General features: G+C 33.3%; 2 protein-coding genes across 4 annotated transcripts; both read left to right on the top strand.

Annotated features, from left to right (window-relative positions):
• On the top strand, positions 1 to 9,033 carry LOC147393336 (uncharacterized). The gene is made up of 2 exons (XM_086457145.1): positions 1 to 501; positions 8,768 to 9,033. The coding sequence occupies exons 1-2, from the start codon at positions 49 to 51 to the stop codon at positions 8,849 to 8,851; spliced, it is 537 nt and encodes a 178-aa protein (XP_086313271.1). The 5' UTR covers positions 1 to 48; the 3' UTR covers positions 8,852 to 9,033.
• A 2,702-nt stretch (positions 9,034 to 11,735) lies between these two features.
• On the top strand, positions 11,736 to 21,609 carry LOC147393335 (dynamin). Of its 3 annotated transcripts, XR_015182198.1 has the most exons (8): positions 11,736 to 11,987; positions 15,959 to 16,047; positions 16,202 to 16,277; positions 18,707 to 18,756; positions 18,843 to 19,178; positions 19,728 to 19,766; positions 20,899 to 21,200; positions 21,304 to 21,609. XR_015182198.1 is itself a non-coding variant. In XM_086456319.1 (7 exons), the coding sequence occupies exons 1-7, from the start codon at positions 11,828 to 11,830 to the stop codon at positions 21,082 to 21,084; spliced, it is 936 nt and encodes a 311-aa protein (XP_086312445.1). In that variant the 5' UTR covers positions 11,736 to 11,827; the 3' UTR covers positions 21,085 to 21,609. The 3 variants fall into 3 exon arrangements, 2 of the variants coding, with proteins under 2 accessions (XP_086312445.1, XP_086312446.1); XM_086456319.1 differs by having other exon boundaries at positions 20,899 to 21,609; XM_086456320.1 differs by having other exon boundaries at positions 11,955 to 12,094; positions 20,899 to 21,609.
• The last annotated feature ends 1,308 nt before the right edge of the window (positions 21,610 to 22,917 follow it).

Here is a 22,917-nt window from a genome sequence, read left to right as displayed (position 1 = left end):
CTCTCAGACCCCGTCAAGCCTAGACGAGAGAGAGAGAGAGAGAGAGAGATGGAGGAGATACGAGAGACTGCCTTAGCTTACTACGCTAACAGTTCCGAAGAGGTTAAGAAAACAATTAAAGATTTCTTTGAAACCATAGACACAGATGGAGATGGAAAAATAAGTATCCATGAATTCGAAGCTTACGTAAAGAAATGGCGTCGTTTTAAGACGGAATTATTTGCAGAATTAGATTCAAATGATGATGGATTTTTAGATCTCGAGGAAGTTGTGGTTTTCTATTACATGGTCAACTTGAGAAATTCTTTCTGTGACGTTTGCGGAGATTTTATAAAAGGAGTGTTTTTCACTTGTGTCGAATGCTTCAAAAAGAAGAATAGCGACCAAACCTACGATCTCTGCCTCAACTGCTACCGGATCGGGCGGTTCACCCATGAACACCGAGTCTTTCTGGATAACTACGCGTTGCTCAACTCGTTGTGGTCCGACTCAAAAAAGGCTGTAAGTTTTAAAACTAGTAAAGTTTCGAGTCGACTCAAATCGTTTTAATTTCCAGTTGACTTGACTTGACTTTTAATTCGTTTTTTTTTACTGGCTTTCGGAATCTGGTCTGAATAACTTGAACATATTTTGGAGAAAAACAAGAATAACAAAAGAACTGCAAATCTTAGTTTTAAAATAGAGTCCGACTAGCCTTACTAAAATAGTGAGAAAAAAAGCCTTACTAAGCCGCATCCATCCATCGTCAAAAAGACTTCGAGATTCATAAAAAAAGACCTCGAGATTTGAAATAAATATGGAGGACTTGTTTTATGTATCTCAAAGCCTTTTTGATGCTCACAATCCTTAGTAAGGAAAGGGTTTCTCTTTAAAATATTAGAAAATATTTTAGAGTTTCTAAAATTTGTGGACCTTGATTTTTGTAAATCACTTTTGATGGGGTTAAAAGTTTTGGAATGAGCTAATTTTTGGTGAATATTATCTCCTCCTCATAGAGATTATCCTCACAAAAAATCAGTCAATTCCGAAACTTCTAACACATAAATTTAAAAAATGTTTGACACAATATTTGACTCTCTTTAGGGTCTTTAAACACTACCCTATATATATATATATATATGGAAATGTTCAGCACCCTAAGTTTTACCACACACTTTAACAAACGTTTTTTGTCTTACATGGGTTAGAAGTTTTGGAATGGGCTGATTTTTGGTGAGGATGATTTCTATAATTAGAAGATCATCCTCCCCAAAAATCAGCCAATTCCGAATTGTTTATCCCCATGTTTACACGTTGAAAAATCGTGGACCGTCCATTTTTTGTAAACCATTTTTGATGGGGTTAGAAGTTTTGGAATGAGCTGATTTTTGGTGAGGATGATCTCCTCACCATAGAGATCATCCTCACCAAAAATCAGCCCATTCCAAAACTTCTAACCCATGTAAGACAAAACACGTTTGTTAAAGTGTGTGGTAAAGCTTAGGGTGCTGAACGGGACCCATATATATATATATAGATAGATAGGGTCAAGTTCCAGGGACATATAAGAAACATATGTAAAAACAATGTAACATTAATAAAATTTTAAAATATGGGTTAAAAATTTCGGATTGAGCTGATTTTTTTGTAAGGATGATCTCTATGATGAGAAGATCATCCGAAAAAAAAAAATCAGTCCAATCTGAAACTTCTAATCCCATTAAAAGTGATTTAGGATGTGGACAGTTGATTTTTTTGTCAATTTTTGTCAATAATTTGTAAATCACTTTTGATGGATTTAGAAGTTTATAATTGAGCCAATTTTTTGTGAGGATGATCTTCTCATCATAGTGACCATCCTTGCAAAAAATTAGCTCAATCCAAAACCTCTAACCCATATTTTGAAAAACCATTGTTTTTTCATATGTTTTTACATATGGCCCTTGAATCGCCCCCGATATATATATATATATATGGGTCAGGTTCAAGGGACATGAGAAAACATATGTAACATTAATAAATTTTCACAATATGGTTAGAAGTTTTGGATTGAACTGATTTTTTGTGAGGATGATCTCTATGATGGGAAGATCATCCGAAAAAAAATCAGTCCAATCTGAAACTTCTGACCCCATTAAAAGTGAGATAGAATGTGGACCGTCAATTTTTTGCCAATTTTTATCAATAATTTGTAAATCATTTTTGATGGATTTAGAAGTTTCTGATTGAGCTGATTTTTTGTGAGAATGATCTTCTCATCATAGTGACCATCCTTACAAAAAAATCAGCTCAATCCAAAACCTCTAACCCATATTTTGAAAAACCATTATTTTTTCATATGTTTTTACATATGGCCCTTGAATCGCCCCCTATATATATATAGGGAAATGTTCAACACCCTAAGTTTTACCCTACACTTTAACAAACGTGTTTTGTCCTACATGGGTTAGAAGTTTTAGAATGGGCTGATTTTTGGTGAGGATGATCTTCTATCAGCCCATTCCGAAATTTTTAGTCCCATGTTTACAAGTTAAAAAATCGTGGACCGTCCATTTTTTGTAAATCATTTTTGATGGGGTTAGAAGTTTTGGAATGAGTTGATTTTTGGTGAGGATGATCTCCTCACCATAGAGATCATCCTCACCAAAAATCAGCCCATTCCAAAACTTCTAACTCATGTAGGACAAAACACGTTTGTTAAAGTGTAGGGTAAAGCTTAGGGTGGGGAACGGGACCCATATATATATATATGGGTCTGGTTCAGTAACAAACATTTTGGCAAAACATTTTTCAAAACATGGGTTAGAGGTTTTGGAATGGGCTGATTTTTGGTGAGGATGATCTCTGGTCCTCACCAAAAATTAGCCCATTCCAAAACTTCTAGTTCCATGTTTACAAGTTGAAAAATCGTAGACCGTTCATTTTTTGTAAACCATTTTTGATGGGGTTAAAAGTTTTGGAATGGGCTGATTTTTGGTGATGATGATCTCCTCATCGTAGAGATCATCCTCACCAAAATTCAGCCCATTCCAAAACCTCTAACCCATGTTTTGAATAATGTTTTGCCAAAATGTTTGTCAAAATGTTTGTTACTGAACATTTCCCTATATATATATATATATATATATATATATATATATATATCAAGGGACATATGAGAAAAACATATGTAAAAACAATGTAACATTAATAAAATTTTAAAATATGGATTAGAAGTTTTGGATTGAGTTGATTTTTTGTAAGGATGATTTCTATGATGGGAAGATTATCCGAAAAAAAAAAAAAATCAGTCCAATCTGAAACTTCTAACCCCATTAAAAGTGATTTAAAATGTGGACCGTCGATTTTTTGTCAATTTTTATCACTAATTTGTAAATCACTTTTGCTGAATTTAGAAGTTTCTGATTGAGCTGATTTTTTGTGAGGATGATCTTCTCATCATAGTGACCATCCTTGCAAAAAATCAGCTCAATCCAAAACCTCTAACCCATATTTTGAAAAACCATTGTTTTTTCATATGTTTTTACATATGTCCCTTGAACCGCCCATATATATATATGGGGGCGGTCCAACAGTCCTAAAATTTGCCAAATATCTTGTCAAACATTTTTCAAAACATGGGTTAGAAGCTTTGGAATGAGCTGATTTTTTGTAAGAATGATTTATATGATGAGGAGATTATCCTCACCAAAAATCAGCCTATTCCAAAACTTCTAACCCCATCAAAAGTGATTTTCAAAAATTGGACGGTCCACGATTCTTCAACTTGTAAACTAGGATTAGAAGTTTCAAAATGAACTGATTTTGGTAAGGATGATCTCTTCACTGTAGAGATCATCCTCACAAAAAATCAACCTATTCCAAAACTTCTAATCCCATCAAAAGTGATTTACAAAAAATGTTTAGCAAACTTTAGGGCTACCGAATCGTTCCCTATATATATATATATATATGGAAATGTTCAGCACCCAACCATTTACCCAATCAAATGCCCAATATTTTTGTCTTACATGGGTTAGAAGTTTTGGAATGGGCTGATTTTTGGTGAGGATGATTTCTATAGTGAGGAGATCATCCTCACAAAAAATCAGCCAATTCCAAAACTTGTGACGGGAGATCATCCTCATAAAAAATCAGTCCATTCCAAAACTTGTGATGGGAGATCATCCTCACCAAAAATCAGCCCATTCCAAAACTTGTAACCCCGTCACAAATGATTTATAAAAAATGGATGGTCCACGATTTTTCAATTTCTAAACATGGGGTTAGAAGTTTTGGATTGGGCTGATTTTTGGTGAGGATGATCTCCTCACTATAGAGATCATCCTCATCAAAAATCAGCTCATTCCAAAACTTCTAACCCATGTAAGACAAAAATGATTAGGCAAATTGTTGAGTAAATGGTTGGGTGTCGAACGGGACCCATATATATATAGAATGCTTAAATTCTAATCATTATTTGAAATTTAATTGTTGAAATTAGTTTAATCTAGAATAATACAAGTCCAAAAGACATCTTCATTTAGTTTTCAATATATCCCTCAAATTTTACTATCTTTCATCTTTTATCCTCTTTTCAATATAGTACCTTTAACTTTAGTATCTTTCATTTTTTACCTCTTTAATCTTGTTTTTCTTCATCTCCCCTATCTTAATAATATATTTCCAACTTTATTATTTTTCCTTTTTTGATCCATTAGCCTCAAATTTCTTTTAATAATGCCACTCAAAATTTATTATTTTCTCATTTTTACCCCCTTAATCCGAAAGATGATGCTCATGGCATAGGCACGGACGAACTCTAATTTTTAATATAACATAAATAAATAATTATTAGTTACGTCATGTATATCATAAAAGAAAGTTTTAATAGGTGAAAATGGTTTGTTGTGGATATTGTTGGAAAATATAAAGTTGGTATGTTTGATTGCACATGGAAAATAGGGTGGAAAATTAATTTCTATGGAAAATGACATTTTTCAAGTGTTTGATTGCACATGGAAATGGAAATTCATTTTCCACCCCATTCAAAAAGTCCACTAAATCATGGATTTCACTTTCCCACCCATATGGGTGGGAAAATGAAATCCACCCGTATTTTCCATTCTCAATTCTTCCTTACCACCACCACCACCACCATTACACTAACCTCGTCGTCGTCATCGCCGTCATCACCATCGCCGTCGCCGTCTCCGACCACCTTCTCTCTCTCTCTTCTTCTTTTTCTTCTTCTCCTTGTTTTTCATCCCTCACCTCCTCCTCCGCCACCACCACCACTACGTATCCCCCCATCTTCCTCACTTACCTCCGTCACCGTCTCCGCCGCTACCTTCATTGCTACATCGTCCCCCCTCCCTCTTCCTCGTCATCTTCTTCTTCCTCTCCCCCTCCTCTCATCTTCTTCCTCTCCCCCTCTTCTGATCTTCTTCCTCATTCTCCTCTTCTTCCTTTTTCTCATATTTTTTCATGATTTTATCCAAGTGAAATCAAACAATGGAATTTGATTTTCCAATCCTACCTATTTTCTACAATTAATTTTCCATGGATTTCAAATTCCATGGAAAGTGACTTTCCATGCAATCAAACATACCCTTATTTTATAACAAGAAAAAACATGGAACACACAAGAAGTTAATATCCATTCGGATCAGTTCTTTATCGTATATTATTTTTTTGCTTCACTCCTCTACTATTTATATTTTTCATATTAGGCTTGTGTTTTGGCTTCATAGATAAGAAGCCATTCTTATAGAATGGCATCTCAACATCATTTTTTATATATTGTAAATGGTTGGATGTTTACAATCCCTTGATTCATTGCAAGTAAAATAAAATCCTGAACTTTTGAAATATAATAAAATTGGTACGAAAAAAAAATAATTAAAAACATGGGTGTATAACCAATTTCATAAATATATATATATATATATATTTACAAAAATGGATAGAGAGGTGAAGTCATTTTTTCTAAGAGATGAAATCCAACCTTGATTTAATCAGGGCATAACTTTTTACCCCAACTTATCTAATTGAAATGGAAGGTAGCTCAACCATTCTTATTTTTTGCATTAAGGGATTATTGTAGTAATTTTTGGGCACAATTTTTTGTTGTCGAGTTCAGTTTCAAGTCCAAAAACTACTAAAATAATTGTTTTATCATTTTGTAATTTTTCATCGTTGATACTATAATTTTTACGAAGTTCATAACTTCATACCCATTTTTATTGAAGACATCGGGGTTATATGGACCGAAGGACCATTTATCTCTATGGACCACATGTCAACGTACCGCCCAAATACATCATTGGGGGTGCCGCATGTATATAGAGCATAGAATTTTATGAAGTATCAGAAAACCATAATTGAAAAAAGAGATTTTTTCACCATTAAATTTAAATTTTAATTCTAGAAGTTCAATGGCTATCTATTTTTAAACTTAAGATCTTGCTCCAAAAAATACTCTCTTTTTTGGATTTATTTTTTCAAACCCAATCTAGACCACAAACAAGGAAGGTTAAGCTGTCATTTGGACCAATAGGGTAGTCTATGTGATCCATGTTAAAGATAAACCTAAAGAAGATGAGTCTGAGTCAGACAAACCCGGTCAAACAAAAGCTTCAAAGAAGGATTCGGTCACACGATTTCAAATTTGAAAGTTTGTTGTAACCAGCGATCTTATCTGTTAGCTTTGATTTATTTCTTATCTCTATAAGCTCTACACTCCATTATAAATACAATAGGTGTCTTCCCATCAAATGTGTGGAAGACCAATTAGTTTTACAACTTTTATAGCCCAAATGTGAACCTCGGTCCACATTCTACTTGGCCCCTACACTATGTGAAAATTGAAAATTTTAATAAGAAAACTTGACAGACTAAAGCCCACAAATTTTAGAAAGTAAATTTTGATGGCTTATGACTGTTGAAATTTTTGATGATTCTCAATTCAACGGTTTAGAGTCATCAAATTTCTCTCATCTTCCATTAATTTAACAATTTTGATCCGTCGAAAAAATAATTAATAATAAAAATTTTGACACTAAAAGTACCATCGATCCATGGGTTGCGGATCCGTTTTTTTGGATTTTGGGAGTTACCACATAATTAATATGGTTTAGGAATCGAATATTGACTCTAAATAGATATAAACATTGATCTACAAAAAAGAAACAACGGGTCCAAGGATCACATTAGGGGGTTGGAAGGTGTTAGGCACCAACCCTGTCCAACGAATGCTGGTCTCTACTATTCCCAAAAAAATTACATTGCAAAAATAACCTGAAAAAAATAAAAATAAAAAATATACCTAATTTACCTAGGTAAATACGACAATTCGTTCCCTCAGAACTGGGGGAGAGTATCCTCATGTGAGTCTTCCAATTTTTTCTTCGTCACTAGATTCATTTCTGATCTCCAAGATAATGTATTCTCTTCTTAAATTTGAGTATTTTTTGATTTTTTAGTATTTTGAGGGTTTTTGGAGGGTTTCTGAGTGTTTTTTGAGCAAAAACTAGGATTTGGATGTTAAGTAGGGAGTTGGGACTTTGGATTTAGGATTTTGGATGGGTTGGGGGGGGTATTTTTGACATCTTTTTCCTAGGTTTTCTCTTGACCTACGAGATTGGGTTGTGGAGGCTCTTATTTATAGGTTTTTTTTTGTAAATTTTTTAGTTTGACTTGGTTTCTTTTAGATAAGATTAGGTTGTTTAATTAAGGTTTTGAAATAAGATTTTAAATTAGGGTTCCATTTCTTACATACAATGAAAGAATATTTTTTAAAGTTTTTTGAAGAATCCTAATTATATCTTTAAGTCTTTGGACTCCTAGATGGAGAGATCTTTAAATAAATGTCAGGTGGGCTCCCACTTAAATGGGCCACTACTTAATATTTGGCCCGTGGACTTAATTAATTGGTTTTAATTGTTTAAAATTTTTAATTCAATTTATTAATATTTTATCTTGCGATAATTAATATTTTAATTATTAATTGAGAAAATTTGAATTTTTAGGATTGGAAAATTATCATTTTGCCCCCGAAAAGGATTTTTGTGTTTTGAGGTCGTTTTTCAAAGTTTTGGAATCGATTTTTCGTAAGGAATTCAATGAGAATATCGGTTTGTGTCATTTATGGATTTTTAGTGTGAAATGATCGTGGATTCTATAAAGGGTATTTTCATAATTTTGTCAAATTTTGTGAAAATTGACAAAACAGTTTGTTAGGTTTTAGTTTGTTATTTTATGTGTTCAAAATGATTTTCTTAAGCGTAACGTAGGCTCTATGGATGTTTTGATGTTAGGGATATTTTAGTAATTTCATCATTTTTTAGTGATTTTTTTTTGTAAAAATTTTTCTTGTCTGAAGAATGATGATTTTTACATATTTGGATTATATTTTTTTAGCGTAGTGCGGTTTCTAAAGTTTTGTTTGTTTGAGATACCTTATTCGAATTTTTGAAATATATCTAGTAACAAACAAAAAATATTAGAATATTCATCCATCATCGAGAACAGTCGCAATCGGATTGACGAATTGATTAATCATGCGAGTGCAATAATGGGGTGTCTACAGATGCTTTGGTCTGCCAATTTTTATGAAATTCGACGGTCTTGGACCGTCAAATATAGGTTTTTTTTATGTTGTGCTCGCAACCTTTTCCCTTTTATAGAATACCATAAAATAAATCTTTAATTATGATTTAATTATATGAAACACATGTAGAAACACCTCCATTGTATGCATCCAAATAAATGATTAATATTTGATTATTTTATGTTTTTTCTTTTTTAGAATTCTGAAGATAAAGCATTGAAAGCATTTGGACAAGGGGTTTCACTCACGGCAAATATCCTTGGCATTGTAACAAGTTTATAATGTAGCAATATTCGTCATTGTAAATTCTTTGTGGAGCTCTTAGATAATCTACGTTAGCGTTCATATGTCGAGAAAACCTCCTCTATATCTTATGTTTGCCGTGTTTCTTTTGTTTTTTTATAATTTCCCGTTTTTAACTATTTTTAGTGACAGTTTTTATTGACCAGGACCACTAGTAACCACAATTTTTGCAGTGTATTTATGTTTGAACGAAGAAATTGAGTTCTGCTCTTAAATTCTTCGTTTACAATTATTAATCTAACTTTTAAGAGCAACTGATAACACGTATAAAACTTAGGGCGATGGCTTGGCACCTGGTGCGACTTGGTTGGAAGAAATGAATAGGAGCTTCAATACTAATCAGGAACAATATTCTTGATTTCTTCAACCAAAGTTGTTAATCGCTCATTTACATGACAATTTGAGTGATCTTTGGCTACTGATCATGCAATAGAGAGCAAAAATTAAGGCCGAGAAGAAAATAAAAGTTTGCTCCTGTGTGCTTCGACTACATTTGCATTAATGCTTATTAGAGAATTAGTTGGTAGAATCAGACTTAATAACTTGCAATTGTTTTGGCATGAAAGAGTTATATAAATTTCGATGACATGAAATATTTATATATATATATTTATATATATATATTTCGACGCTTTGTGAATCTAATTAAATCCGGTCTATATGTTAATTTGAAGAATATTCTACCCCAAATGAAGTATAGGCATATCTCTAAATCCTTTTGATTAAAATTTTTATTTGGAATCCATATTGATGTAGGATAGATCACATAATATATTTTCTAAAGCATCTATTCAAAAGGAACAACGTGGGAAGAGAAAATATCCATTTATCTTAAGCTAATGAAGGACGGAACTTTATGTGATGTTCTCATAATCACTATACAATACCAATCTAGAAAAGCCTACAACCAGGTGTACAATATTGTCTTTAACACACTTCTCAAGATTAATAAAACTTTTATTTCTAATCAGTCCCTGAATCTCGTTCCATACTTCTCATGATTGTAATGTCGAAACTGCCTAAACTCTTCAAACTCATCATTTTTGTTTAAGAAATTTGGATTTCCGACATCCCAATCGAGTTTCGGAGATTCCATTATGAAGGAAAGGAATTAAGAAGGAAGAATAAGTTATTTTCAAGTATTTTGAAATTGTATGTAAAAAAATTAGGATTTTTTATGTTTCATTTTAAGATGAAAATTAATCGATTAACGATGATTCTTTTGGTTTGAAGTCATCTACACAAGTCATTATGTTAAGTTTGTAGTCAATCTTTCCATATATTTCAGTTAGAAAAACTCAAAAAATAAAAATTGGGTGGATTTTACTAGTGTCAAGCTCACTATCTTTTATCGTTGAGTTCAACATTTTTTTTAAAAATTGTTGAGCTCAACAATAAATAAAACTGATGAAGTCAACAAAAATAAAAATTGGTGAGCTTGAGTCTTAACAATAAATAAAATTGGTGAGATTGAAAAAAATAAAAAAAAAAGGATGAGCTTGACATTGTATAATAATTTTTGAACTTGCTTCGTTTTTCATTTTTTGTTATAATATCATTGAAATAAATAAATAAAATACTTCTAAATGTTCAAAATTATAAGTATATCATTTCCATTCGTTGTTCAAGATAAAAAATTATTGAAAATGATTGGAATCACCATTAGAAAACCTAAGTTTGTGAAGAAGATGAAAAATGGATAATTTGAGTATTTCATAAATAATAACACGAGATAAGATTGAGGGACCATTAAGAAATAAAATTTCAACATGAGTTTAAAATTTACAACATTTAGAATTTTTTTAACCATTTTTAATATTTTGAATGTTAATATCTTATTTTAGTGTGATTTAAATATTTGAGTTTTTATTGGTATTTTTTTTTTTTTGATTTTTGAAAAGTATACCATTTCAGGTAAGTTTTACTAGTTTGGCTGTGTAGGATAGTAGTATGAATTGGTCAAATTTGGTGTCTACAATTTTGTTTAAGCTAAATTGTAAATGAACTTTTATTGTTGAATGAATTTTGTCTTTAGGCTTTTCTTTCTTTGTAAACTCTTCTTACTACTTGGAATGCAAGTATTTATAGTTAATCAACCACCAAAAGATCGATCTATTGGAGAAGGAGAACTATGAATATAAGAGGGTCACGAGACTTAACTAGAGTATGACGACACACTCAAGAGTAGAGAAAAATATGCATTCAACACTCTCCCTCACTCATAATGGTGAAAAGAAACGAACCCGTAACTTATGAGAATCTAGTGCTCTAATACCATGTTAACGAACGAACTACTTCTATATTGAAAAATACAATAAATATGACTGTGGGCCTAGGCAATATAAACTTAGTTTTATTAAAAATGATTTATTTGAACAAAATATGGGTATTTTAGAAATACCCTTATTAAATTGGTGATATTAGATTTTATCCTTTTGTGAAATGCAAGATTATGTTTATCCTGTTGATCGTAAGTCAAAGTCATATTTTCTTGATGATTTAATAGTGAAATTTTGATTTTTTTTGAAAATTAAATTCAAATACTTAAATTACTAAATAATTTTTTTTAATGTTTAATCGTCAAGAAAATGTGACGTTGATTTACAGTCAAGGGTGAGGGTGTAAACTTAATCTTGCATTTTATAAGGGGGTAAATCTAATATCATCAACTTAACAGGGGGTATTTGGAAATTACGCTAAAATATCAAAATTGGTAGACTCAGCCGAACCCTTGATGACTCAAATCTCAGACGAGTCATCTAAGTGGGCTTCTCACTCGGACGTTTCCAATACTGAGATGATTCACCCGAGTCATGTGCCGTTGTTGGACGAGTTTCAAAAACAATCAGAGAGACCGTCTGTGCCTTTCTTGCAGACAGAAGGCTATGAAAAAGAAAGTAAAAGGTTACCATCTTCTCTACTTTAGCTTTTAGAGAGAGAGAGAGAGAGAGAGAGATGGAGAGCAGAAATGGTAGTAGTAATGATTTTGGGGGGATGAGGAGGAGGCTTCCAATTCAAATAGAGAATCCGTTTGCTTTGAAAGTGGGTCAAGTCTTCACTGGCTTTGGAATCGGATGTGGTGTTGGTATTGGCATCGGTCGCCCTTTAAACTTAGGTACCTCTCTCTCTTTCTCTCTGAACTTTGAAATAAGTCCAAAATGATGAACTTTGGAGGAATTTTCAAACCCAACAATGGTGAAAACCCTCATCATAAATCAATCGGTAATATCCCACTTACCATGTATATTATAAAACCCTTCATCTCTCTTTTTCTGCCTATCTCTTTAAATTTATGATTTGTCATTTTGATGTCAATAGTACAATAAACTATCATACCTAAACTGTTATATTGTTTGACATCAAATATAACTCCTCTCTTTGAATATCTCAGAACTCGATTCGATCTTATAATCTTCATTTTAGTTCAACATTTATAAGAAATCTCATGTTCCAATCATTTATCTGATTTCAACAACTACCCACAAGTATGCAATTTCAATTATGGTAGTAATGTATCGTACCTTGTGTTTGAAACAAAAAATAACTAAGGGAAATCTATTTTTAGGTCTTTGATATGGTGATAACCCAATCAATGTTTAAAATCTTAATTTCAACATCATTTTCAGCATTGGAAGTGATTGATGTGAAATCCCAGAATTCTGAAGTTTCTTCAAGATTCATATCAAATTTAAAACTGAATTTTGACATCTTAGAAAATCTCTAAATTGCCTGATATCGATCTTGTAATCTGAAGTTTTCCAACTTTTTTGAAATTTAGAATCTTGACTCCAAGTTATACAGTTCTGATTTGGGGGTTCTATTTGAAGGAATAGTACAATGTACGTTACTATTGTATCAAATGGCATTGTCTTTCATGGAATCCAATGAGTCGGAGATAATGTTGGATGACGTGACTTACTTTCGTCCAACATTTTAAAGGTATATTTCCTAATTGTACGTACCTCACAAGAGATTGATTTCTTGGAGGAAGAAGAAGAGTGTAAGTGTTGTTAAGATCATAAGGTAATTTCTTCCTTGAACTTGAGTTGTTGGTCTTCCTATAAGACCCATTAATGGTTGAATCTTCTTCTTTTTCTCGAAGAAGAAGAAGATTGTTGTTGTTGTGGTTTGATGTTGGAGAAGAAGAAGATGAAGTTATTGCATCTTTAGTAGGGATGACAGACGAAAAAGATGAAGAAGAAGACTTATTGTTGCTCGTCATTAATCTAAAAAATTCCAATAAAAAAGAGAAGAAGTTGTGATAAAAATTCCAATGAAGAAAGGAAAGAAGTTGTGAGGATTTTAAAGTATTGGGGGTAGGGTGGGTATTTATTTATATAATTGCCTATTGAATGTTCAAATCTAATAAGTCTGAATGCTTTTTTGACAAAGATTAGGATTTTTTAATTGTAAACGGATTGATGAATTTTTTTTTGCTCACAATGTTCATAAAATTTGAGATTCACCACATGAGCCCACGTATTGAAGCATTCTCAATTTACAATGTTACCCTCGTTAGGCTTGACGAGACGAGAGATTCTTTGAGCAAAAAATAACTCCACGTGAATGATGTTTAATAGAATGATTATAATTTAGAAATGGGTCCCAACTTTTTGGTAAATATTTGAGATACTCTTGTATTTTCAAACTGATGACATGCTTCTTTGACCTTGGTCTACTTTGCAGTACTAATCATAAATGACGTAAATACCCCAATTTTCTCCACCAAACCCATTTTGTTATAGATTTTTTAGGATTCTATCTCTCTCGGCCTTCAATTCTCATGAATATGATAGGATTTCTGGAAGGTAAAACACGTTGGATTTTTACCTTGACTTTGCTTCCTCAAAATCTATCATTTAGAGTACAATTCTTTTCATCCTAGTTTTCAACTTAGGATTATCTCTGCTTCAACCTTCAAATCTCAACAGAAAGTTCAAGTCTTTTGTAAGTAAAAGATAATGAATTTTCGGGTAGAAAATCAAGTGTTTTCTAAAAGGGATTGAAGGGAAGGTTAAACGAAGTTGAAGATGAGGCATTCAAGATTACATTTAGGTTGAAGAGCTTGTACATGATTGCTTTTTTGTAGTTTAAAATTATTGATTTTTTTCCGACCTAGGCTTTAGAAGAGCATTTAATGACTGGGAAATGGAGGATTGGGGGGACTTTATTGAGGGGCTTCTAAGGATGGGGCATTCTCAGTGCGTTCCTTGTATTCGTTGAGTGTCCACTCCAATGAGGATGTTTTTCTGGTTATAGCCATATGGGGTCCTAAAGTTCCTACTAAGATTTCTACTTTGGATCAGCTCATCAAGAGAGGAATGGTTGCGCCAAACTTTTGTGTCTTCTGCAAAGTGAATAAAGAATCTTCAAATCACGTTCTTTTTCATTGTTCTTTCACCCAATAGGGTTGGGAATACTTTTTTTCGTTATTCGGAGTTTACAGCTGTCTCCCTGGCTCGGTTAGAAATATGTTTGAATTTTGGGTGCAATGGTGCTTTTGGTTTTGGAAGGCCAAGAGGACTTTATGAAGCATAACCCCCTTCACTATTTGCTGGGCCGTTTGGAAGGAATGTAATAGAAGGATCTTTGGGGAGAAAGAAACATATGTTAGTGATACAGTAATCTCAGTTTTAGCATTTTATTTTTCTACTAGGGTAAGCTTTTTAAGGTGTTTAGAGGGGTGTTTTTGAAGACTTCCTTGAAAGGTGGGATGGGGTTTGTAATTTGGAGGAGTAATTACTGTACGGCTGGGTTTTGTTTGTTGTTCTGTTTTTTCTTTTCTTTTCCTTAGGTTGGATATCTTGTTCTCCCTTTTATGTGCATTCTTCCTTCTTTTTAATGAAATTTTGTTTACCTATCAAAAAAAAATTATTGATTTTTTGCTCCCATAATTTCTCATCTTATCAAGCTTAATGAGGGTAATGTTGTAAATTGGGGATGTTTCAATACACGGGCTCATGTGGTGAAACTCGTATTCTGTGAACATTGTGAGCAAAAAAAAAAAAAATAAAAATAAATTTCATGTATCCGTTTACAATCCAAAATCCTAATCCCTGTCTAAAAAGCATCCAGACTTAGATTTAGATTTGAACATTCAAAAGTCTATTATATAAATAAATACCCACCCTGCCCCCAACACTCTAAAATCATCACAACTTCTTTATTTTTGGAATTTTTTTTTAATCATAACTTCTTCTCTTCTTTATTGGAATTTTTGAGATTAATGGTGAGCAACAATAAGTCTTTTTCTCTATCTTTTTTTATTTGTCGTCCCTATTGAAGAAGTGATAATTTCATCATTTTCTTCTCCAACACCAAACCACAAAAAAAAAAAAAAAACAACAACAACAATCTCGTTCTTCTTTGAGAAAAACAAGAAGATTCAACCATTAGTACATCTTATAGGAAGACCAACAAGTCAAGTTCATGGAAGAAATTACCTTATGATCTTAATAACATTGAAACTCCATTAGTTTTGGGCACTTCTGCTTCTTCCTGGCCTACCCTCTATTCTTCTTCCTTCAAGAAATCAATCTTTTGTGAGGTACGTACAATGCAGTGAAAACCGTAGTGGGCATTCTAGGGTTGGTGTCGACTGTCAAGGAATATCTAGATCGATATTATAGTTATTGACATTTGTGTTTGGACTTGTCTTCTTACAATTCCCTATTTAAATACTATTGCATGCTTCCTTATGAGTATTATTGTTGTGCTCTTGAGACTTTTTGTCTCATTGTAGGCTTCTATTTGGTTTGTTATGGAGACAATCAAATGTCTTTTAATGATGTGGTTTGTAGAGCCTGATAGTACTGGTTAATAAGGAGGTACTGTAAATCAAGCCATGCGTGTTCTATGTGTGATTTGCATTTTGTTTATTTATTTATTTATTCATTTCTTGGTTCAATTGCCCCTATTTTTCTTAACATTTAAATCTCTACTAAATTGCGAATTGTTTCTAAACCTCCAAAGTTTGATGGATTACTTCTCCCCACTGCATCATTGTACTAGAGAATCTCTCTATTTAGTTTGCTGTTATTTCCAGTTTCCACTATCACTAAATTTAGAATTAACATTGTGACTCAGGTGCAATACCAGCACTTCAACAAGTTATGACTGCTACTAGAGGTGCAACAGATGCTTTTTCTGGTGTTGGGAGACAAGTCAACAGCTCGGTAAGTCCAGTGTGTTGATCTTCGGCTTTTGATGATTTTTGTTCTTTAGTTACTTTCTGAATACCTTTTAATTGAAATGTTTTCGCTTTTTCACTATGCTTATAATGTTCTTACTTATTTTTTTTTTTTTTTTTACTTTTTAAACTGTTATTAGTTGAGGAGGTTTGGAGCAAAGAACATCGAAGCGGGTATTGGATGTGGAATTGGTTTTGGCCATGGTTTTGGAGTAGGTGTGTGATTCTGTCTTATTGGGTCTTCTAAGAAAGACATTAGCACTAAACATGGCTTGAGCTTGAATCTTTATAATTAGACATAGTAGTTTATCGATTTGCTAGTATAATTATCTGAAGTAAAATTTATTATTTTGCCAATATACGAGAATAAACATCAATAAAAAATGTGAATAATCTAAATTGAAAGAATCTTCACAACCATGGGGATCTTCTAACAATGAAAACATATATACAACGCGTGCAGGGTGTTGAGTATCTCTTAGATTCCCTTTGGGATACTTACCTACTTAAGAAAGATAATTGCATTGCCTTCCACAAGTATACTTCTTTGGTATTTATGCTATGAGCAGTAATTCAGTCAGATATTAAGAAGAAAATTACAAGCGGAGAAGAAAACTTCTTTGAAGAGAACTTCATATGTGCAAGGAATACTTAAGACTTTTTCCAACCAACATGTCTATGTCGAGAATGGCACTTTGAAGCCTATGCATGTATAGTTTTATCATCATCAAAGCCTAATACCAACATTGGGTTGGCTATCTGGACCTTATTTCTCTGTAGCAATCTAAGACTGCATATTTAAACTGTCAAAAAAATTTACCAATAGGTAATATGTGATCAATATGCATGCCTTTACTTACCATTTGTTGATTAGAGGCACCAAAAATCATCTTTGTTATTATTACTATGACTTCATGGTAGAAGAATTGCCTTCTGTCTCAGGTGTCTAAAGCAAGCAAGAAGTCACAATCACCGAACTTCTGACTAATCTCAGCAAATCTTGTCATCATATCCTTGATTTCTAGAGAGCAAAGGATATCCTCAATGTCATTCCGTTGTCATCTCAATATAACTCCTATTTTTTCTTGGTCGAGATTCTTTGCAATCAATCTTCAATAATTGTTTCTTATTTAGCATAGAGCAGCTCCATTTCATCTTCCAGAGTTTTCTACCTGTTGGGCCTTTTTGAATGATCTTCCTTTTGTTTCTTCACACTCCCTTTTGTTTGTTTTTTTCCCCCTTTCTTTGATTGACTAGGACAATGTTAGAGAAACAACAGTCAAGGCCTAACTGTTGGCTTATAGACAACACCAAGGAAATATGGTTCCGCTTTTGAATTGCATGTAAGTGGCACATTTCGGATCCCATGAAACGTGGGATAAAATGCCATATGTACACGTAAAACCTGACATCTGAAGTGCCATGCACGGTGATCTAATATTACATCATTCCTAGTCATGCTTGCACATCGTGGTGATGGCGACGTGTACACCATACCAAACAGTCTAGATGGTTTGCCATGGAGGGCGCCATCTGTAACCATGCCTAATATTTCTGTCCCCTACCATCTCAATGTCATGCAAGGTGGACTTGTTCAATGCATCAGGATGACAAAATGTAGGGTTTGATGGTTTGGACTTTGGAGTAGATACCTGTTCCAGGGATCCTTGATGTTGTTGAGGGACAAACGTGGTTATTGACAAGGGCATCTAAGTGAGTTCCTATATGAACCTCTCTGGGAGTGGGAACTGCCATAGTAACTCTTCTCAGGGGATCCTATCTACAAACTCAAGGTACAACTTTTCCAAAGCCGGCTGCATTGGATGGAATGGTTACTTTCAAATGCTGGCATCTCTATATGTACCAATCATTTGTTTGTAGCACTTAATGTTTGAAACAAAGATTATGTATTGCCTGTTGTTGCTTTTTAAGAAAAAAAAAACTGCTCCCTTAGATGTTTGTTGTATGGTATGAAGGTTACCGGGAGGTAAGGCTCTATTTCTTGAGTTTTTTCATCTTATTTCTATAGGTCTAAGAGCATGAACAATTGTGCTAGTATTTAGTAAGACAAGTTCATAAAATGACGGAGATGCGTGTTTTAACAGAAGCTATGAATCTAGATAGAATTGAATGGTGGAACAAGATTCATGTTGCCTACTAAAACATTATTAATGATGATGTTGATGATTAGACTAGGTTAAGTAAATGATGAAAATGTATGCTTTAATGTAAGATAAGGTTCTAGAAAGATTGAATGGTGTAAAAGGGTTCCTGTTGCGAAAAGAAATGAAATTAAATAACAAAATTACGATTACAAACCCAAGTGTGTTCAAAGATATGCAAAACTAGACCTTTCTACTTGGGAATATTAACATCGTTCATTAAACCATATAAATAATAATTGCAAGCTGGGAAACATAGAGGTTCATTAAGATTTTCCTAAAAGAAGTGTTGATCGTGTGTCAGACCTGTCTTTTTCTAATATAGTGGAGCAGCCTTGTCTACAAATGGACACATGTACCCTTTCTTCACATTTTCCCATATATGCCAGTAAGAGGACTTATACCCATTTGGGAGCCAAGTAATGATGTACTACTTTTTTTGAATGAAATCTCTTAACCTATCAAGAAGTGTTTACATTGCAGGTCTTGCTGTAAAGCCTGGTGTGGTACATCAATTTCAATCGTTTCTTGGAGTACGTGTGATTCTCTTTCATATGTTTCATATTTTGGAATAGTTTTCTACCCATCAATCTAAAAATAATCTCTTTCTATTTGCTAGCAAGCACTGGCAAAGGTGATGATGAAGTTTGGAGTCGTTCCTGGCTTATCCGTTGGTCAAAATATGTTACCAGGGTCCTTGCAAAGCAGCATGAACATGATGAATGATACCTCCATACAAAATCCAGTAGGAAATATCTTGCAATTAGCATCAAAAGCTCCAGAACACACATCTCAAGACCAAGGTGGAAGTTTGGACATGGGATCTATAAACAAGTCTTTTGCATTTAAAGGATCTCCATTGGACAAATCCTTTGGCAGTCGCACTGAAAACGTTATCAGCAGTTTCTTGCAGAATCCAGTCTTGAAAGACAAGGACACGGATCTTAATGAATTGGTATGTGGCACAAACAACATTCTTTGTTGTTTGGGTAGGAATATTCATTTCTTGAGTTGGAATATTTCAATAAATTCGCTTTATTGTTATGGATTCCTAGGACCTAAATATGATACAATAATCCATTTTTAAGTTTGTCAAAACTGTTTTAGATTAGAGTTGGAGAGGTTTACTTCTGAAGCTGTGAAATTATTTTATTGATTTATGTTAAATTTTCTGGAATGTGTCTTGGGATTAGTCTAAGTTTATATTTAATGCAGTAAGTAATTCTTCATATTTTTGATTTAGACTTCAAAGCAATATAGTGTCCTCATATAATAGAGCTGCCTATTTTTATTCAGTTAAAAAAATGTTAAAAGAAAGTAGTGTTGCCATGTTTTTTTTTTTCTTCCTGCTTATTGTTGAATTAGTCTGTGAATACCATTAGTTTGTGATGATATATCCTGAAAAAATGTTTCAAGTTTGATCTTAAGCTTTGATTTAGTTGATATTTGCATGGACTGCTGTTACAATGGGATGCTATTCTCAAGCTGGGGTTTCATTTTGTAGGCTGGACGCTTGCAGTCAGAAAACAATGTTCTTCAGATGGTAAGGTTTTTCATTAATTGATCCTTGTTAATGTTCCAAATCAATTGAGTAATCAATAGTACTTTGGGTTCATATTTCTAAGCCCTTTTTGCATACCTATAATTTTTTTGCAATCAATGTTAAAAAAAATATGCTTTCTAGAAAATTGTGATTCCCACCAATGTTTTAAGACAATGCTGAGGCATGAGGCGAGGCGCTTAGTTTACACCTCGAGATGAGAAGGCATACGTCTCACATGCATGGGTTTCTTAAATAAATAATAAAACATATAGAAATACTCCAATTAAAAAAATAGTGGAACCACCACATATTTCAACATTTTAAGTTTCAAATCCACATAATTAAATTCTATGTTTTAATTCTCTCCACTAGTAGTAATATAAGTAGATATTATATTCGAATTAGTTTTTATATGTTGTATTCTACAGCAAGAAGAAAAATTAGGCTGAGTCATATGTCTTGGCCAAAGGGTGTATGCAACCATGCCTAGAGGCATGTATGCCTGTTGGACATCTATTGGTCTTAGGCGTATGGTTCAACTGTCTTTTACATTTCTTCCTTGTACCTTAAGGCCTTATTAGTGAGTCTAGCTCTGAAGCGGTTCTCAAAGTGTAAGCCTCACACACCTTTAAAAACACTTATCCAGAAAAATAAGGAAGACTTTCATATTTAGAACCAGCAAGCTAGTATCATAAAGTAGATCATGAGTTATGAAACGTTTCCCATTTCTTTAAGAGAGCTGCTATTAGCACCACAACTTTTAATTATTACACCCCAATTAAAATAAAGAAAGTGAATGGTTGAAAATAAGTAAAAGTTGGGGTGCCAATAGCTCTCTCCTTTTTCCTTGCTAGATTTATATTTTTTGGGTTTAGGATTTTATATGAGCCTAATCATAATTGTAAACAACTACTGAAATTGTTTGAACAAGTGTTGTAATGTTGAGATTATAATCTGAACCAAACCTGGATTATGGTTGAAGAGTGCGTTTTAACCTTTAATTGGGATGATAAATAATTTAAGAATTTGGAGTGTAATAAGTAAAAGTTGGGGTGCCAATAGCAGTCCTCTTCTTTATTGATCACTATGTGTTGAAACTGCCTAGCTGTTGATCTGATCTATGTACTTTCAGGTGATTAAACATCAGCAAGCCATCGAAGAGCTGATGGAAGAAAATGAGAAACTTCGTCAGGTACTTGTAGAAGAGCTAAAAGTTCCACCAACAAAGCTCCAAGCCACTAACATAAGTAGAGCTAAATCTCCCACCCTATGTGCCGATTGTTTTGAATGCCGTAGAAGACAAAGAAAACGTAGATAAATATATTTCCAAGATGCATACCCAATCTCATTTCAATCTTTCGAACTGGCCTTGATATTCCACAACACAATTGGTTTGGGCGGCTTAATTTGGCACGGCGGTGATATCCCAATTGTGTAAGATTCGTGGTCAAGGATTCATTTTTTTATTTTATTTTTTCTTCTCATTGCCATCAAAGAAAGCAAATCACAGTACTTCAGATGAAAATTTCATTAACAGAAACAAGCATGGGGGTTGGACTATTATTTCTAAAGGTCTCATGGAAAACTTCCAGCGGTATGGTTACCTCTTTTAGGTTCTTTAATTTTTTATATTTGTTTATTTTTATCTGTCGAAAAGGTTAGTGCAGTTCGTTCATATTCTTCTTAGGAGTGATAATTTGATTACAAACAAGTTAGCTCCTCCAGCTGTTGTATCTTATATTCCACCATCATATCGTGCATTGCTTCATGATTCTTCTTAGTATTAAATGAAACTACAGGGAAAGATGGTATAAACAAGTTGAAACAAAACATTATTTCCTGCGTTATGGTTGATTTGATTATTTGATTTTTTGCCAATAGGGCTATCAGGACGCTGGGCGTCAATTTTTTGTTTGTTTGTCGTTTTAGCAGAGGAGGCTTTTCTCTATATAAAAGTTCTTTGGATGTTCATTTTTCATGAAAATATATGTCGTCGGAAAAGAAACTGTTTTTTGAAATATTTTTTCTGTTTTCTCTGCATTGTCTTTTTTCCTTGTTTGACAAAAGCATGGGCCTTTATTAGGTTCTTAAAATTGAATATTAGGTTTAACGGAGGCAGGCCAACCTAACCTAACATCTACTTGTGATAAGACATTAAAAGGGCTTTGGTGACATAACTTTTTTCCTTAGAAAAAAAGCAGAAATGGTGGAAGCGGAATGACAGTCTCCTTTATCTCTTCTTGATTAAATTATAAGCTTGGTTTGGCTCCAAATTCAATTAACATGGGTGTGTATGGAATCTAGCTTATGATTACTGGTTTTTGTTTTTGTTTTTGTTTTTATTGATAAACAATGTAAAAAAAATTGAAAAATCTAGGGTTTACTTCTATCTTCTTCATTACTTAAAGAGAATAACAGAAGAAGAATTGTTGTCCAAATTGAACTCCATTAATAAGGTTACAAAGATATATATTCCTTAATAATTTAAGATCTGAAAGGAGGCATTTTAACAGTTTTACAAGGTGCAGAGAGTTTATTTGGATGATTAGTTAAACTAAAATAAAATTATTTCTTCTTGTAATCCTTTTGAACTTTTTTTTTTTTTTCACTCGGTCTGTACTCTTTTGACATGGCAAGAGCACAAAACAATAAATCTTTTTTCCTTGTGTATGCAGAAGAAAACGATATATGGTTTTGTGGGTCAGCCGAGTATAGACTGAGTGAAAAAATTGAATCCGAAATTCACGACAATATATATATATATATAGAGGGAGCGGTTCAACAGCCCCTTATGGTGCCACGCATTTTTTGTAAATCACTTTTGATGGGGTTACAAGTTTTGAAATAGGCTGATTTTTTGTGAGGATGATCTCTATGGTGAAGAGATCATCCTCACAAAAAATCAGTTCATTTTGAAACTTCTAACCCTAGTTTACAAGTTGAAGAATCGTGAACCGTCCAATTTTTGTAAATCACTTTTGACGGGGTTAGAAGTTTTGGAATGAGCTGATTTTTGGTGAGGATGATCTCCTCATCATAGAGATCATCCTCACAAAAAATCAGCTCATTCCAAAACTTATAACCCATATTTTGAAAAATGCGTGGCACCATATGGGGCACCATGGGGCCGCTGAACCGCTCCCCCATATAT

The sequence above is a fragment of the Akebia trifoliata genome, chromosome 10, assembly GCF_017979445.1.
Source record: "Akebia trifoliata isolate Shusen 1 chromosome 10, ASM1797944v1, whole genome shotgun sequence".
NCBI classification, from domain to species: domain Eukaryota; kingdom Viridiplantae; phylum Streptophyta; class Magnoliopsida; order Ranunculales; family Lardizabalaceae; genus Akebia; species Akebia trifoliata.
The sequence above is the reverse complement of the archived record's forward strand: the minus strand, read 5'-3'. Positions and strand labels throughout refer to the sequence as shown.